The following is a 19,884-nucleotide window of genomic DNA, read 5'->3' as shown; positions in this document are numbered from 1 at the left end:
TGTATCTAGGTGAAAGCAAAAGCACTTTATTTGGCCTTTCTAAAGTAGATGAATTTAGGAATCTTTATGATTACTTACAACAGAACTGCAACATATTTTATGGACGACCGTTTCGTGAACCTAGGAGAGGACGTTGCTACAGCAATATGGCGCTTCTGAATCAGCCGCTGTAAGTATGTTTTGATATTAGTTTAAGTATTTGCTAATGAATGATCAAATGCAGAGTTTTGCACATCGCATATGTGTATGAGGGAGAGAGAAGGGAGAGAAGGGGTCACAGTAGGGTAGCACTTTGTTTTACTTTCCTATGTACATACTATGTACTTATTATAGTAATTACAATAACTATGTAATAACTAGGTACTTACCCTAAACCTACCCCTAAACCTAACCCTACCCCATGAAGCTACCATGTATTACCAGAGCTTTCTTAGATAAGTACACTATAAGTACTTGTAAGTACACGTACTGAAAAATAAAATGCAACCCACAGTTTAGTCAGCTGTCTTAACCGTCCGTGGCTTGTGTACTGAAACACATACGAGCTTCATCACTGTGTCTGTCACGAGACTCTGTTCCTCTTTCAGCTTGAACTGATGGGAAAACTAAGGACGGTATTAACTGTCTTTACATTTATTTTGAAAGATGAAGCTCACAATTATGGAAAAGGGGCGTTACATTTCTGACGAGTGCTTGTGGTGATCGACCAATCACAATGCACTGGGTCAGTTGGCCAATCAGAGTAGACTGTGCTTGTCAGAAGGAGGGACTTTGTAGAAAACAATGCGTTTGAGAGAGGCGGGGCATAGAGGACCTACAATCATGTACAGTATTTGAAAAATAATGTGTTTTTTTTGGAACATTAAAGCATGTCAACATATTCAGTTACACCAAATACACAAAATAATGATCTTTTGAAAAAAGACATCGTATGACCCCTTTAACAAAATGTAATTATGCGTGGAATATTCCTTTAAAATCTGTTTGTATCTCTGTTTAGGAGGAAGTTTTAATATTATTCCTTTATTTTTATACAAGACATACATTGCCTCTGTTTAGATGCGGTTTCCACTGAACCTCTGCACTTTTAGGATAAATTGTGGAGAGGTTATCTAGTTGTACCACTTTTGCGATTAAATAATTTTGATTAGTAAATCAGCTCTCTGGGACGCACTGACATACTAACCATATCCAATTCAAAAACACATGGCCATTAAATAAGCAAATATTTCTCAGTTTAACCTAATTACAAATCCTATTGCTCAGACTAATGTTCATTCAGATGCAACCCCTCACTATTGGGTATATTCTGTTTCTCATTAGGGTTTGGCAGTGATCTAGCAGAGGAGTGATGATTATGTGGTCAGATTGTTTTCTCAATAGATCCTTGATGGTGCTTTAATGGGGAAATTGTTCGTTGTGCTCATAATGTCTGTGATTAGGGAAATGGCAATAGACCCTTGACAATGGAGGAGGGAGGAAGCCATTCAAGTATTGATCATGCTGATGACATCATCATGCAAAACACAAAGCACACACACATGCAAACATTCGTCTGTCAGTGACCTTGGTACATGCTGTTTAGCAAATGCTGTTTGTTGGGAGTGACAGTATCATCTATCACAGAATGTTTCCTGGGGTTAAGTGGCGGCTCGATGGTAATAAAGCAGAATTGCGATTTCAATAATTGTTCGCTGAATCACGGGATTGTCGATAAACTCAAAACTGTTGTGTTGGCAGTGACGATCTAAAACGATTAGCTCACAACCTCCCCTTGACCTTTGGACAATAGAAAAAACAACCTTCATCACATGATTATCATTTTGAAATATTGACGTATTTGTATCATTTTATATTTTTCTCTACACATATAATGCAAATTGATGAATTGTATTCTTTAAAATTAATCATTTAATTTACATATTATAATTTTTTTAAACAAGTCTTGATAGTTAATGCTGCTAAGGAATTTTGTCTTGTTTTATCTTTTAATCTTGCTATCTTGTTTATGTTGCAATATAAGACAAAATATTATATATTGTTATAGTTTTGGCAGTCTTAGTGTATTAAACTTTTTACATGCACATCATTACATTATGTGTTTATGCATCTGGCTTCAAAGGCTTTATTGGGTGTTTAGCTAAATATTTTATATTTTTTTTTAACAAATATCACAGAAATGAGTGGATTGCATGCTTAAAAATTAATATTATTTTATTAGAATGTTATATTCTCTGAAATCAAGCCTTTACATTTAATGCTGTATTACAAGACACAAATATTGATTATTGAATATTTGTCAGATTTTAGTCTTTAGCAAAGTTTATTGTATGCACTTGATTGCATTCCGCATATATATATATATATATATATATATATATATATATATATATATATATATATATGTATATGTATATGTATATATATATATATATATATATATATATATATATATATATATATATATATATATATATATATATGTATATATATATATATATATATATATATATATATATATATATATTAGGGTGTTTAGCAAAATATCTTGTACTTTTTAGATTCTCTTTATATTTTATGCTGCTCAAGTGATTTTATCATGGCTTAAGAATATCTGATGTTATACAAAACAATTATTTAAAGATTGGGTTTTTGCTAAGTATTTTATATAGTTTTTACATAAAATATATTTAAAAAAAATTCATGCTTTAAAAAAATGAACCTTAATTTATTAATTTATTACATTCTCTTAAAGTAAGGTTTTATTTATATGTTATGCTGTTTTGTTGCTCTTTAATTTAATTTTTATTTAAAACAAGACTGAATACAGTATATATTCAAAGCCTTTACTGGTGTGTTTAGCAAAATGTGCATACAGTGTGGAAGACATACCGTGTATATCATCATGCAAATGCATGAATGATTAATATTTTATTTAAAAAAACAAAAATAAAAACTCACAAGCAATGCCCCAGAAGAAGACGTTCATGGTCATTGTAGCCAACTATATGGCAGAACCTGTCCTTTTAGACTCAATGCTTGGACAAATCATGGCGATTCCTGGCTGTAGCACATATTCATCTCTTTTGATTATTCTCCACAAAGGCATGGTGATGTGTGCTGAAAGGCTTCAGTCAGTGGCTGTCTTTTAGTGTCAGATGAAAAGAAGAGCAACCAGAGGAGCCACAGCGTGGAAGAGCAGCGAGTGAATAAATGTGGCTCTGCAGGACAGCATTCATGACTCCATCCCAACAGATCAGTACTCTTCATGTCGAGGTTCTCCAACATGTTGGTGATCATCTCCCTCTGCTCTTGTACCTCATTTTCTTTCTGTCTGCAGCTCTTTGAATATATGGCGCCATTGATGTGGTTCTTTCAGCCTTCTCACTGTATCTTTCTGTACATTCCAACTGTGAAGCCTTCAAAAAACTTTTGTTTCTTTCAGAGAACTATTTTGGTCCCCTTTTCTCTTGCTGTTTCTTTTGCTTAATATCAAACCCAGCCTCACTGGAAAAACAGGCATAAACTGCTATTTTAATACAAATCAAGTATATATTTTTACTGTTTTTAATTTATTTTCATTTTACGTTTTATTGGACTAACCCCAACAATAATCACGATTATTATCTGAAACATATTCGTATTTTATGTTTGACATTACTTAATACCTTTGCTTTACAAACAAAGAAAAAGTGTCCATTGAAAGGAATGTGGGAGGGATTTTCACACAAGACAGAAAAAAGGAAAACAATCGTCCATTATCAGGTGGAATTGTGGTTTGTGTAGCTTTGCACGCAATAATTAGCATTGTCACATTCCATCGCTATCCACAAACCAGAGCGGTGTCTTTTGATTCCTCCTTCACCCTCCCTCCGTTCCCTGGCTGAAATTAGAATAGTAACACACATTGAGAAGTTGCTTTTATGTGTGTGGAAAAGTAACAGAAGAAATGTGGTGAGGTAATCCCCTTTGTGCCTCATTCATTTAAGAGATGTCCGGCTACATTTAGTGCTTTCAGACAGACTTTTTCCTCCCTTTCTCTGTCTGTTAGCATGCTAGTGCATAACACTACAGCAAACCGGCTTTTTCATGGCTGCATTTATTTTTTCTCGTCCTTGATTTATTTTGAACATATTCTCTGGGGTTTACATTTGAGAGCTCTCTGCATTAATTAAAAACCGTCAGTAATGGCAGAAGTGTTTCTTTCAGTGTCCCAAGATATGTTAGTATGGGACATTATTCATTTGGTAGACCTTTAACCATTAGCCTACCACAATGCACAAATAAATGTTTTAGTGTTTGCAGTATACACTACCATTCATTGGGGTATGTAAGATATTGAATGCTTATGAAAGACGTATCTTATTCTTATCAAGGGTTAATTTACAGTATGTGACCAATAAAAGACAGACATAAAGTATATATTTTGAAAATACTTGCATGTAATGTATATATTTATATTCTTATAGTTTACATTATGTAAACATATAATAATTTGTTTTTGTAGCTCAAGTGGTAGAGCATTGCGATAGCAAGCGCAGGGTTGGGGGTCCGAATCCCAGGGAACACGTTAGGAGAAAAATCGCTAGCCTGAATGCAATGTAAGTCACTTTGGATAAAACGTCTGCTAAGTGCATACATTTTATTTAATTTAACAATAATATATTTAATATATAAGCATAACATATTTAACGTGCATGCATGTGTTTGCATTTATACATTTGTTTGTATTAAATAAATACAGCCATTTATAGAATTTACTATATTAAATACAAATTTGGTCTTTTCAAGAAACACACACACACACACACACACACACATGACCATATAAAATTAGTAATCTCAGTAACTTCCACATGATTTATGCAAGACATTTTTAGTAGGAGGAAAGATATAAAGAAATACCTTCGCTGATGAATAAGCGGAAGTTCCTTCTGCCTAAAACTGAACATTTAGCTATTTTAGAAGTTCACAGCTCAAATATTTCACATTTTAAATAAGAGGTCTGGTGCTTCAGTTATCTCTGCTAATTGACTTTATGCCACGAGTACTGTCGATAGAGCTTAACTCATATTAAACCCTGAACATCCATTTCAAATAGTACAGAGTGGGTTTCCAGATGATCCACTCGTCTTGAACGTGTCTTAGCTGCTGGTTATTACAAGCTTCCCTTATTGCATCTGTCCAAGATATTTGAAACGTCTTCTATCGTATTGAAAATCAATGCTTTCTGAGTAGCTGATTAACTGCTGCATTAATAAAACACAATCTGCCCCAATACCACTGATCTTTTACCATCTGATGTGTAATTACTGCTCTTACAATGACTCCATGTGTTTTTACAGTAAGATTTCATGTTTAAAGAAAAAAAAAAAAAAAAAAAAAAAAAAAAAACATATATATATATATATATGTTAAGGTTATACAAATGGGAGCAATGATGTCTGCTCAATCGTTTATCCCTTATTTCCCGTCTGTAAGAGTTCCTTGCATCTGAAGACTGGCGCTTGTTGCCCAGAATAAGACATTGCTGTGACACATGGGCACACAGTGCTGAGATCATGCCATCAGATAAGTGTAGAGATAGTGCAGGCGGTACAGCCCTGGGCACAGATTGGAAAAAACCACTGTGTAATCTTCTAATCCCATTAATTATTACACACAGTCATTATGGGGAGCAACGTAATCCCCTCGCAAGATCCCGTCCGTTCAGAGACACAACAACGCTGGAAAAGAAGCCAGCCTGTCCTTCTTTTCTTTTTGTGATCTTGTGCAAAAACAAATACTAGACGGTTTTTCTGAGGTGTTCCACTTCTCTGTAGCTGTTTCTAGATGTTTAGTTCAAGACTCAACATCGACTTGAAAAACAGCTCTGTTTTTGTTTGTCTGACCTTTTATGGACCGCAGAAGTCCAATAAAGATCAATGAACTAATGTACATAGCCTGAAGGCAACATAACTAGAAATTGTAGCAGTTGTAGTGAGTGTGCTTAAAATTAAAGAACTGGTTTGATGGGAGATGTAAAGTTAAGGTGTTAAAATTTTAAAGGCATTCCTGTTGTATTTTTGACTGTAATTACTTTGATTATTTTTTTAATGAATGGCTTCTTGAATTAAATGTATATATCTAACTCTCTATGACAGTTTTATGACAGTTCTTTTTTTTTCTTTTTTTTTTGTATGAACCACAAGTCATATTGGCAAATACTGGGAAAATCTGTAAAGCTTAAATTATGATGTTACGGATGGTTTAGTCCTCTCTCCAGAGCCTGATTAATTTAGAACTTTATGGTCCAGCTTTATGTGAAGGCTGTTTTTATTTACTCTCAGATTAAAAGCAGCTCTTCGAGAAGAAGAAAAAAAAAAGTATTGTCACATGGTGAAATAGCAATGCAGCATTTAATAAAAGAAGCAACATTTTTCTCAAAATAACAAGATTGTATTTTATAGATTGTTTCCTACTGTCTTCCTCTCTTGTTTCTGGTAAACTGTATTAATTATGGGCCAGACACACAAGAGTGCAGTGGGCAATTTGGTTTGATTCCTGCAGAACCTTCAGTCTATGCAGATTTTTTTTTTTTTTTTTTTTTCTTAAATTGCATTTTTCAATTTGTAAATAGACCAGATGTCTGCAAGTGAATCTGTCCGACTCTCTGGAGATGGAGAAGCCGACTGTCTGGAGAACTCAGGTGATTTGTTCTCATTGCGGACATCGCTGCCATTAATTGAGACAGAGGACTGTGTGTCTGGCTAGCCCATAACTCCAGACCCTAATGAGAATTGCATATTTTGTCCAAATCACATGCCGCCTTGTTGATCCATACAGTCCTGAGCTTTGTGCAGGGTGAGGCAACCTCCAGTGTGTAGTGAAATTTGTTGGAGCATGTATACAGATAATGAGCTGTTGGTTGAAGCCTTTAATGCCAGTGATAGTGCTTGTACATTTTTCATATTGCCGAATGTAATGGATATAGTATTGTGTTTAATCTAATCTTTATTATATATTTCATTCTAAATGAAATATATAAACTAATATGCACTATGATATACAAATATCAGTATATAGCAAATTGCACTAATGCATAGATTGAACAGAAAAAAAATGTGTCGACTAAAAATTTTAACTTTTCTAAAACATCCTCTCCTCCTTAAGTTCTCCGGCAACCTCTTGGTCTCGTCAGGATAAGAATGCCTGTATTTGTGAGGATAACATGCCTCGAGTACAAATACAAGATGCCATAATCCATTTTTAATGTCTTAAGCATGTTTCATACATTTTATGTTCAGCTTATGAACGTCACTGCTCGGAGTCTGCTTTGCTTCCTCTCGTATTCAAAAATAGTTTTTAGCCCCCTCTGAAATTACAAGATTTTCAATCATTTTTGTGGTTATGTCAGTTTGCGGCTATTACTTAAAAGCATTTCCGTTTGCATCAGTCTTACAAAATGTAATTTTCCTGCAAAAGCAGGGACAAGGGACAAGGTGCATGGAAGAAAGAGTGTTTGGCTCAAAGGGAAGTTTGGGTGCAAGGAGGCTGTGGTGGGGGTAAAAATACTCTGAAGTCCATTCATGGTCCAGTGAATCAATGGAATTCCTTCTTTCTTATGTCTGGAGCACTCAGAGCAACCCTGAGCAACACATTCCCAAATGGCCACTGTCTCCCGGCTAAGTGTGTGATTTGTCATTTGGGACAAACCCCGGAGTTCTTTGCAATCGGGAATGTAGACTAAGCTCAGCGTCCTACGCTTTTGGGCCTTTGTGGGAGATAATGTTTACATTGGGTTGAAACTGGCTTGAAAACCTTTACTTAACTTTATATCCTTTTTACAGAAATTACAGACATCTGTTGAACTGTGACTAACTTTCACTTGGCCAGAGTGTGTTCCAAAGTTACAACAGAGTCTTGATATCTAATTATAAGCAGAGGGATCATTTATGCTGTCGTTGCGGTGTAGAAATTAAGTCCCCAATGCGATTCCTGCAGGGATTCTTGGCTTACCGATCAGAAATGTTAATCTGCCTGATATTTTCACAAGAACACCGGGGAGGAAAATGTCAGGAGAAACGGTAAATATTAAGGCGAACCATTCAACTTAACCTGTCATTTTCCTCTCAAAGAAAATTAGACTGAAATTAGAGAGCATTTTGTGCTCCTGCTGCCCCCATTAGAACTATTTCCACCCATTTTTTAACCCTTGAATTACTTTTCATCTGGCAAGTGTTTCTCGGTTGAAGCCGTTTTTCTTAGGCAAGCCACAACTCTACGGTTGCCTTGGAGTAATATAATCTTTATCCCACAGGTCAAAAGCCCAAGAGCAGTCAGGCCTATTAAAATTCTAGGTGAAATCAAGGCATTCCACCTTTGGGGAGCAGTGTTCATCTAACAGATTGATAAATTAAGCTGTCAGCCAATGCTTGTGTGAGGAATCTGCCTGACAACTGAACTTGCCAACATTGGTAAGAACCACCCACCCAAAACTGAATTCCAGAAATGACACCTTTCTGGCTTTCCCTTTCCACAATGAGATAAACACTGCCATGCATTTAAAGCCTTGAATCTATTCCTGAAACCCATACCGGTATTTTGGACTAATCCTCTCACCAGGACTTCTAATCCTTGGTTTAAACTTTAAACTTTAACAGTCACTAATTAAACACTGAGTGCTAAATCCTGAGACCAACTTTGTGCAAGGATTAAATTTGCCAGACAGGAACTGAGCTGTCTACAAATACCAATGTGTCATTTTTTGGCCAAATGACTTTCCTGACTCGCGTATTAGAGGTCATTACTTCACCTCACCTCACTGAAGATACATCTTAGTATCCTTCTCCATTATCTAGCTGACTGATGGACCAGAACAGGATGAAAACAATCCTGCATACCCATGGGCTCCTGAAACACCCATGTGGCGTTAAATTCCAATTGCGTTTGGGCCCGTCAGAGTAAATTACTGTAGTATTTTAAGCTGATTCACTCTTATACCTGCTCGACCCACATGGCTTTAGATTGTCTTGGCGTACCAATTTTCAGCTCAATTGCTCAGTCTAGTCGCATAATAAGAAGGCATCAGCCACACTGTACATATATGCAGGTGTCTACTGCAGACCTAGGTGGCTAAAAATCTGTGGGTTCGTTGCCCTAAGGCCAGAGTGAGTCAAAGAAAAAATCTCTGCTGTCATTTCCAATGGATCAAACTCAATGGTCTGCGCTTACCACCAGTCCCCAGCTTACATATTGAACTGTCTTCCTCTTTTTCAGTCAAAGAGGGCTTTGCAAGAGCAAATTCCTGACTGATCAGAAACAATGGTGATCAGCAGGGGTAGAGTGAATGTGGGCCAGCGTTCGAGCTTAGTGGTCTCAGGCAGAAACCCACCATCCTCCCCCTGACAACACCCGCTTTTCTCAGCCTTCAACCCCCCACCCACTGCCCCTCCTTAATCAAACCCTAATAGCTGGGAAGTCTGTATGACAAAGGGAACAAACAGGCATGTAATACTGCCCGTTCCTTGCGGATGACACGGGGGACAGGAATGTGAAGGGGCTGGAGGTGGGGAGGGGGGGGGGGCGTCAGGAAAAGCCAAGGAGCAAAGAGCCGACAGCCGGAGCCCACTGTCAGATTAAAGCCATTAGCATGACTGTGGAATGACAGGGAGCTCCATTCACACAATGAACACCATTTATCCCCTGCCTTTCTGTAGAATATTAGACTGGCTGTCCACCGCCCCACACCCTACTGTAGATGGGACCAAATGTCCCAGCTGTTCAGAGACATTCATAAAAAAAACACCATTCTAAGAGATTTAGATGGAATATTGGATTGTTGAAAAGCTTGATATTTCATTGATGCCTGCCCATCCTCACCGCTAGTTAATCCTTGACTAATTGGAGGGCTGTGAGACATTGGAGATGACATGGTCTGTGAGGTACAACCCTTTGCTTTCCTCTCTTCCTCTTTGAAAAAAAGCATTTGCTCCTCCAGCCTGGTTGATTCGTTAGGCTGGTCTGTTTTGATGGGTAATTGACAATTGCTTGGCAGGCCAATCAGCAAAACCAGTTGAATAATACCTTAGCTAGGCTGGGAGTGGACCTAGATCGATAACCAGCTTGGTTAGTTTAAAAGACCAACCGAACCATCTGGAAACAAGATTGACAATTCTGGGACACCAAAGAAAATGTGGTGGTTTAAGTTAAATGTATTCATCTAATGGGAATGTGTTAAATGCACATGTAGTATTTATATAATTGCACCAGTGACTCTAGTGTTAAAGAGCCCCTTTACACCACATGGAGAATGTTAGAGCTTCTCATTAGTGTTAACTTTCATGCTTTCGCATAATATGCAATACTTTGTTTTTTGGCACAGAGACATCAAAGTTGGGCATTTGACTTGCTAATAAATGTGTCTAAGTGCAAACACATTGCCCAGTGTTCTCAATTAATAACTCCCCTGTCAAGGCCCATCTTTTTGGAATACAGACACTTTCATTTCCTAGTAAAACATACATAATAATGGTTGAACTCTACAAAATATAGACACACACACTAATTTATATATACAGTAAAAGACAATTCTCTTTGACTTTTAGGGTATTGTTAAGGTAGAGCAAAGGAATGCTCCCAGAAAGAAACATTTTTCTCATGGGTGTCCACAGTGGCTCTAAGACCACCCAAACACAGGTCAGGCTTTACTTCATCCATGCTGTTGTCTACAAGGGCAGTCCATTTACCTCTCCCACCCCTCCTTCGACCATTAGCCCCTCCCTCTTTGTTTTACAACCACATACTCAGCAGTCATCAGTCTTCATCCCTTCATTCTGTCAAATTAGCCCCTCATGATGGCCCACTTCAGAGGCTAACTCCCCCTGTTGACTTACCCCCACCCCCTCCCTGTTTCCATCAGATAATTTTTCTGAAGCATAGTGTTCTTTGTGATTTCATTTCAACTTTGTGACTGAATGGGTGGAAAAGACTTTACCGTTCTAGTTCTGTGAATCTCAGGGGATGGAAACCTTCAAGTTTAAGAAAACAGAATCACCATAAATATCATAAAAAGATGTTAAAATAGCTTGTGTTCTATAATATAGTAACTTTTTTTAAACAAAAAAGTAAGTTATTACTCACTGAGAGTCTTCCCATTTACTTGGCTATTAAACTTTAACTGGATCAATTCAGTGAGTTGATCTTGAGAAACTGTCTGGTTCATGATCAAATCATTCAGACTACTTCTCTAAAAAAATATTGGATCAACTGTTTTATTGAAAAGACTTGTTTTAAAAGAACAGTTCTCACATAAACTCGGCAAGCAGAGCTCGAGTGAATGCCACATTTTTTAGTGCATGGTACCTTACATTTCTGTGTGTCCCTGACAAAAGCAATCAGATGGTTATAAAAAATTCATGAATCACTATATATATATATATATATATATATATATATATATATATATATATATATATATACAGAAAGAAAACAGGACAAGGGTCTATTTGAGCAGGGATGTCCGGTCCTGTTCCCAAAAGCCACCTTCCAGCAGAGTTTTGCTCTAATCCTAATTAAACACACCTGATCCAGCTAATCAAAGTTTCCGGGTTCACTGAAGATCAACTCTGGAAAGGTACCTTTATTAGCTGAACTGAACTTCCCTGCCTTTAAAGGTCCCATTTTTTGTGGTTTTTTGAAGCTTTGATTGTGTTTACAGTGTCCAATATAACATGTGTTCATGTTTCGCGAGTAAAAAAACACAGTATTTTTCACACAATTAACTTATCTGTACACCGCTGTTTTCACTGTCATAAAAACGGGCTGATGACTTCCTTGTTTTATAAAGTACCACCTTCAGAAATACGTAATGATTTCTGATTGGGCCAGCAGTTCCTGTGTTGTGATTCGACACCAGCTGAGTGCACGCGGCCCTCCTGGAAACAGGATTGGGCTACTTTTGGAGTAGTTTTAAGAAGCAAGAGGGCAGGATTTGTTTTGAAAACCTGCCAATCCTGATCTGAATGCACGTGCTGGAGATGTATTTATAATCACAGGAGCGTTTTTACTGACGAGATGCGCATGAAAATCGCATTCGATTTTTTGCACAGCCATAACATCTAGTTAACAAAGCTAGCGTTGCCCTTTGTGTAACAAGTAACAGAAACTTAAACGCACCAACTTAAATAATAAAATACACTTACAGGTTGTGGTCCATGAACAATGCCTTCTCCAGACAAAGAGGGAACTGCTCCATCTTTCAAGAATAATCTTTGTTCGAGCTTTAAATTGATTGAGATTGAGGAAGCTGTCCTCAGAAAAATGTGCTGCACATAGTTTTACATGTGGATTATAATTTTCGGGAACCAAGTTAAACATAAATTGTAACCATTGATCTCTAAGTACAGCATCCCTGGGAAGGCCAAACAAAGATGATTGGACTCCGAGATGAAAATAACAGCGTTTCAACGACATGGCGACAAACACAAATGCATCTCTTCCTCTTTTCCATTAGAGCACAACAAGACCACGCCCCCTTTTTTGTGTATTCATGTGGGCGGAGGTTAGTCAAAAAACTGTTTTAGTGATGTCATTACTGCAGGAAATAGAGGGCTGTAGTCCAAACGGGTCGTTCGTTGTAGTCAAATTCTGTTAAATAAAATATCTTGCTTGGCTTTTAACTTTGAGCTTTAGAATTTTGCAGATTATTTATACTCTAACAACAACATTACACACTAACTAAAGTTTAAAACATGGGATCACGAAGAACGGGACCTTTAAGGAATACACAGATTCCATAATGCATTTTGAATAATCTACCCAGAAGGCTGTAAACCATGATTCCAGGTGTTTATGTCTAAAATGTTGACTGGTAAAATTGTAATGTTTTGTGTTCATGACTTGCAAATGCAAAGATTCAGTCACAGGATAGACTATAGTCAACTTTGTCAACTCAGACTTGTGTCCATTTTCCAATACTATGTTGTGAATTATTCCTAAATCCCAAGATGGAATTCACTCTAGAGCTGGGTCACAGAACCAAACCCTATCCGAGGAATTCCCTCGGGAGTGACTAGAACTTTTAACATCCTCAAATTCTATAAAACATCCCTTTGTCTCGATGATAATCGGATGGTTAAGGGACAGCGCAGGAGAGGGCCTTTGGAAACAGAACTGCTATTTTTTTTCAACCGCACGCTAATGGCTTCAATATAAAATTACTGCCTTGAGGTTTTCAGTCTCGGAGTATTATTCATGTATTCCACCCCTCTACAGATGGTCCCTGCTCTTGTCACTGCATATGTACAACTTGTGTCGCTACCTTTGAATTCACCTCAGAGAATTTTTAGTGAAGTGGATATAATCTTATACTGGCTGGATTGGTCACAGATGGTTAAAGGGGATGACTGATGATAATGTAGACCCAGATGTGATGTGGATTTCTGGTAGTTCTCTGATTGGTCTGAAAAGGTTGTAGCAACATCACACAGCTCAGCTGTTAACAAGAGACAATTATAGAAACCTGTTTGAAAAGCTGGGGGGAATGTTACATATTAAACTAATTGCTTGTTGTTCTACATTTAACCCATAGCAACTTTATTACTTAATTACTACATTTAACCTTTAAAGGGATGGAAACATGTCATGCTAAATTATTTTCATAGTTAAGAAAATTGTATAAATCTAGAGATCTGAAGCTGTCGAGAGCTGGTTTACCTTACTAGACCACCCTGACCGAACACATATTGAATGAAACAACAGCACCTACCGTCAAAGCCATTGAGACCAGGGTTTTTAAAACAAAGTATGTCCCTTGTTTTTTTTTGTTTGTTTGTTTTTTCTACAGCCTTCACTGTTAACGCCATGGTCTGTTAACGCTGCACACTATATTACTCTTAGATTTATTGTCACAATACAGCAATGGATTTCACTCGTGCAACGCTTTGAAATTGTTTTGTTAAAGATCACTGACTGGTTTTTCCCGTCCCATTTGCTCAGCTCGACCTGTCTCAACAGTTTGCTGAAACATATGGTTTAGAGGAGAAATGTTTTACTGATAAAACACAGCGTGAGTAAAGTGCCGCAATTAGTGTACACGATAGGGGGAACTGGACAGAGTCTGCAGCTAGCGCTTAGTTTCTGTACATCCATGATGCAATACATACCTTAGAGGAGATTGATGATTTATTGGCGCTCGTAAGAATACAATTCATTTAGCTGGTCTATAGCAGTGGTCTTCTATAGGCCAGAATCACCCTCACTCCAATTCATGCACCCCTGTCGAGGATTTATGGGGCTTTTTTTTATATTGGACTTTTGATTAGGATCCGAGGCATAAGATGAATTTGCATGCATGCACAGACGGAGCAAAGCTGCTCCTTGAAAAGATGCCAGCCAGGCACTTTCTGCACAGGACAAGCACTGTGACTAATTTATGATGATGGTTTTGCCTGTTTGAAGACCGTACCCCCAAACCCTCGTCTTCTAGACAAGGTGCAATAATAAAAGCATCATTTGGGGCAACCAAATAATAGAAACAAAAATGGATTTTGTAGTTAAGAGTGAGAATATCTTAAAAACCTTAAAAGCTAATAATAATAAAAAATGGGGAAATATAGCAGTTTAAAAGTTGTCTTTGTTAAACAGCAATGTTGGGATGGTTACTTTTGAAATGTTATAGGCTACAGGTTACAAGTCACCCTATTTAAAATGTAATAAGTAGTGTAACTATTTCAATTACTTCATGAAAGTAATGTAACTGATTACATTTGATTACTTTTCTAAATGTCACTGAATGTTTTCAGCTGTTAATCATTTTTAAACATTTAAAGCAGGCAGGGTTAACCTTACAGTAGTACTTCATCACTTGAATTAAGTTAACTGTAAACTGCAATTTACTTACACCTTTTCTCATCAGCTGTAACAGATTGCATTTGTTTTGTAATTAAATGTAACTAGTTACTCCCCAACACTGTTAAATACTGTAGTGTAACATGCATAAAGTAACAACAAATGTGGTAATAAATGCTTTATAACGCTGTAATAATACAGTAATATAATGCACAAATAAAATTATATGATTGATTTAGATTTTACTGCCCAGTTCACCAGAATGTATTTAAAATCTTCAGAATCAGAATTAGTTTATTGCCAGCAAAAATAATATTAAAAAAGAATGCCATACAAATACGCAAAATAGACATTGCGCAAAATAGCAAAACCACAATATACAAAACAGACAATTTAGTATGTACATGTATGTTAGGTGCAAATTGGAAATGTAAGTAAGTATGTGTTTGTTTGTTTGTTTGTTTATTTATTTATTAAATGTTTAATAGTGTTTAAATGTTTAAAAGTCTCCGTGAGATGGATTGCCTGAGGGAGAAAACTTTTCCTGTGTCTGGTGATTCTGGTGCTCAGTGCTGTGTGTCGTCTAGGAGGGAGTGTGCTGGATGTGAGGGGTCGAGGGGGATTTTGTTAGCCCTTTTGCTCACTCTGGACGAGTGCAGTTCTTGGAGATCAGGGAGGGTTGTACTAATGATTTGGAAAGCAGTCCTAACTATCTTGCATGCATCATATTGATTTCACAGTTCAGGTGTTGTATAGAGCACCTTATGTTTAAAAATGACGTGTGATCACTGCAAAAGCATCTGCATTAGACCACACGTCTTTGATTCAAGGCATTGTATTCAAATTAAATAATTATGGCTGTGCATGTTTTCAAGCGCCCACAGCATGCTTCCAGATTAAGAACAGTTGTCAGCTGCATCAAAAGGCGCATTATCTGCTGGTCCAGACAATATTAGGTGTGTCCTGCAACTGATCTCCACTTTTTCTGCAGGTAGAGGCCTTGCATGCAACTTGACCCCCGTTTCCCTCGCCGTGCTGCTTCCAATTGCAGAGCACATAGTCCACATTCCACACGAGTCGTGGAGGGGGGCTCCAACCCAACTTTGACAGATCAGCAGTTAGTGATGAGAGTGGTGGTCGCCTGGGATTCGCTTGCTCGCCTTTCATGTGACCCGGCGGCTTGACGTTTGCCAACTGACCCCTGAAACCACGTCTTTCATTGTGCTGGCCTTTTAATGGCCTCAGATTAGGGAGCAGACAGCCGGCAACTCAGGGGAGCCAATAGTGCAGCCTTATCTTTTGTGTTTTGTATGACCAGCTGGATGTGTTGAACGTGTGAAAAGAGTTTACCTGATGCCTCTGGGGTCGTAGGCTCTGTCAGAATCACACTTGATGTTTTCAGCACCTTGAGTGACACATACGATTCAGATTTAAAGTGGGGAAAAAAGCAGCCAAAGTCAAGGCAAATGTTTTTGTATGTTTCATTTAAATTGCATCAGTATAGAAAAACAGGACTGCGGAAGGCTGACAAGGACTGTTGTTGTTGTTTTTTTCACTGGTAAGTATACTTCGTCTGACAGCTAAATTGCACCGCTTCATTGACATCTGCAATTATCAGCTTTTATTACAAATAGTATACTGAAGTTTCTCTTTTTCTACCAGGAGTTTGGAAGGTATTATTTGCTAGGCCTGCATATGATATGACAGCACTCATTGAAGGGGTATAACCACGTCAAGTGAGGTCTTGCTGGCCATTTTGAAATCACAGATGTTGGGACATTTTTTGGGCTAGAATCTTAGTCATTTTTTTTTTCTTTTCTTGACATTCTTGTATTCAAGTGCAATGCAAATGCAATCATACTAGATCAGTCAATGAATCCACAGTTTATTATTGCTGAAGATGATTACTGATCACTTTTTTGAATTTCATTATAATGAGGCAAACAGTGTTAACTTTACATAAAGCAGAATTGGTTTTAGTGTGTTGCTTTAAGGTGTGAGAACTTAATGTGTGTGGCAAATGCGAGAGAGAGAAAAAAGAGTGAACCTCATGAAAATCGTCAGGAAAAGAGCCAGGTCATAATCAACCACAAAATCAGGAGAGAGAAATTAGAAATAATGTTTTGCATAAGAGCATAAATCCCATCTTTTGATATCAGTGTTATATGATGACCTTGATGATAAATATTGAATAATGTTAAGTCAAATTGTTAATAATTCATCATGTCAGTACTGTTTTTTTGGATGAAATTTATGCTGGTTTATTTATTCTTAAATTAATTTATTCACCTGTTTATTCATAAACCACAGCTAAGTAAAATAAAATTAAATTAAATTAAATCTATGACACAGATATTCTTTTGTGGGATTCACAGTCCTAACTAAGCAGTATGAATAACTTTCCCATCCGTTTCGTTCAAGGCTAGTGTGATCAAAATGGCTTAAGTGACACTTTTGTTTAGCTTGTCCACATCTCCGGCTAACGCTGTTCCTTTGGCACCAGAATCTTAGATGAAATCACTCGTAAGGAAGAACGCTGAGATATGTCTTTTGTCACTTCAACAACATTTTGTCCTACAAAAAGGGGGGAGGGGGTGAGAAAAAACCATAAAGGAAACAATAGAGGTGTTGCTAGGTTGCAAATTCTCTCCGAAAAGCAACCTTCTTTTGTTTTGCCGCTTTTGCTTCTTTGGAGAATGTCTTTGAGATCTTCCACTGTGAGGATGGCCATGCACTTTCCTTGGGGAAGGGTGGGGAAGTGAAAAGGGAGGGTTCGGGTGTTGGGGATGAGGGTCTGTGAGCTGTCAGTGTGCCCATTTGGCCTGAGGGTGAGGAAGGCCTCCTGCAGGCCCAACTCTATGGAGGAATGCACCTCCTGAGGAGAAACTGTCTAAGCTCTGAGCTCGCGGCTCATGGATGGAATGTCAGGTCAAACGCATTACTCTCTGGACTCCTCCTCTCCTCTAACAAGTCTTCTCCTATCTCCTGAGTTCATGTTTTGGTCTAGCAATGAAGTATGCAACATCAGTCTGTTTATGTGTGGTTTGCAGTTTATATCAGTATTCTTGTTTATTTCCTAACAGAAGAGTAAAACTCCATTGCTAATTGATTCTTCATTGCTGAGTAATGAATTAAGCAAGATGTTTCCATAAAGTAACAGCAGGGTGATTTGAAAAAAATAAATAAATAAATAATTAAAAAAATAAATAAAAGTACAGCGTTTTCACAGCGTTTTACTGCTGTAAAATAAAATGAAATTAAATGAAATTAATTTATTAGATTAAAAAATTTGGACATGTCAGTTGAGAGGTTATTGAAGGAGGGATTATTAGATAATATTTGCTTCTACACTTCAGAAAATAATATTATTTATAGTAATATAGTATATATATATATATATATATATATATATATATATATATATATATATATATATATATAATAAAAAAATATTAGAAATTATTCTAGAATCATCTTGAATGCAAGTTTATTTTTTATTTTTTGTAGAACTGACATATTTTCTTTTGTTTGTCACTTGTTTATTCATAAACCGCTGTAAAATAAAATAAAATAAAATAAGAATTTAAGTAAAAATGTGGAGAGGCCATTTGAGAGGTTATTGAAGGAAAGGTTATTAGATTATATTTTTCAACAGTTCAGAAAATAATATTATTTTTAGTAAAATATTTTTTTATATATAATATATTTGTTATATAAACATATATGTATTTAGTTGCCAGGGTATTCAGGGTGGTTGCTAATTGGTCAACAATTCTGGATATTTGGCTGTATAAATGACTTTTTTTTTTTTTATTGTCTACCAAGTTGATTGTCTAAAGTAACAGTACATCATTTGTGGTATTATTTATGTCAGTTTACAAAAAAATTGAGATTTTTTTTTTTCATAGTAATGGTGTTTACCATCTACTCTTTAATGTTTTAAGTGTTCTTTAGTCTGTACTTTTTATTCCAAGGCCTTAAGAGCATCGCAAGTTCTCACAAGTTCACAGATACTTTGGTGAAATTTCCATCAAAAATCTCAAAGCCTGTTTCATCACAATCACGTAAGGAAAGAGCGCGTGTAAGCTGGCTGTTTAGCGCAATCAGAGCTCAAAAGGAAGCCCAGAGGTGAGCTTCTGAAGCGTAGTTGTTTCTTGCAGGCTCTAGTTTGTTAGGTCCCCGGGGGCCGATGGAGATGAGGAGGGAGAAGGCGGCACTCAGCAGCCAACAGAGCTTAAATCACTCTCCATTTCACACACAGGAACACATGGGAAGGAGTAATATTATGCGTAACCCTGGCAACCGGTCCAAGTCATCAGTTTCAATTCTGGCAGCGGTAGGCATGGTCCAGTGGCGCTGTAAGAAAGGACCCTAATCTGGAAGGAGGGCATGGGCGGTTATTACATTTCCTTTCCCACTTGATGCCTGGAATGGGGAGGTTCAAGGGGTTACGTGGCCACGGAAGCAGGGGATAACGTTAAAAAAAGTCTCCTGGGACTTGTATTTTGGGCCACTGATGGATTTCCAAAGGTGTTGTTGCTGACAGAGTACTTACATTGCCACCCTTCTGCTTTCTTCACAGTTCCTCCGAAGGAACCGCAGGTGACGTGTCGATCAAACACCTATCCCAAGGGCTTCTACTGCAGTTGGCACCTTCAGCATCCCACGTACATCCCTACGGACTTCGAAGTCGATGTCCAGTAAGATGTTTACTTTTCTGCTTTTCTCTTTATTTGCAACTCCATCTGTCAAGTCCCGCTCTTCCTTCTGCTCTCCTCTCCTCTCGCTCCGTCTGTCATGTCATGCCCTCTCGTGTTCGGCGGAGGCTTTGAGACACACTGAGCTCATCTGAATCAGTGATCTGTGTGGTCAGACGCTGTCTGCTGAGAGCTGATTAGGCCGGTCTGACTCTGAGTGCTGGAACTCAAGGCAATATAAGTGGACTCTCAGTCGAAAGCCCCTGCGGAGCAACCCTGCACACACTAGAGCTCCATCTCTCCATCTCTCTCATCTCTCTCTCTCTCTCTCTCTCTCTCTCTCTCTGTCCACATCTGT

The 19,884-nt window shown here is 37.6% G+C and overlaps 1 protein-coding gene across 1 annotated transcript in view; it reads left to right on the top strand.

Annotated features, from left to right (window-relative positions):
• Positions 1–19,884, top strand: part of LOC113109524 (ciliary neurotrophic factor receptor subunit alpha-like) — a 156,025-nt gene that overhangs the window by 93,252 nt on the left and 42,889 nt on the right. The window contains exon 4 of the mRNA XM_026273100.1: positions 19,412–19,529. Within this exon, the coding sequence (XP_026128885.1) occupies positions 19,412–19,529 (118 nt within the window). The remainder of the gene's footprint in view (positions 1–19,411; positions 19,530–19,884) is intronic.

This window comes from Carassius auratus, chromosome 10 (genome assembly GCF_003368295.1).
Source record: "Carassius auratus strain Wakin chromosome 10, ASM336829v1, whole genome shotgun sequence".
Lineage (NCBI taxonomy): Eukaryota > Metazoa > Chordata > Actinopteri > Cypriniformes > Cyprinidae > Carassius > Carassius auratus.
Note: the sequence above shows the minus strand (reverse complement) of the source record. Positions and strands in the feature narration are given on the sequence as shown.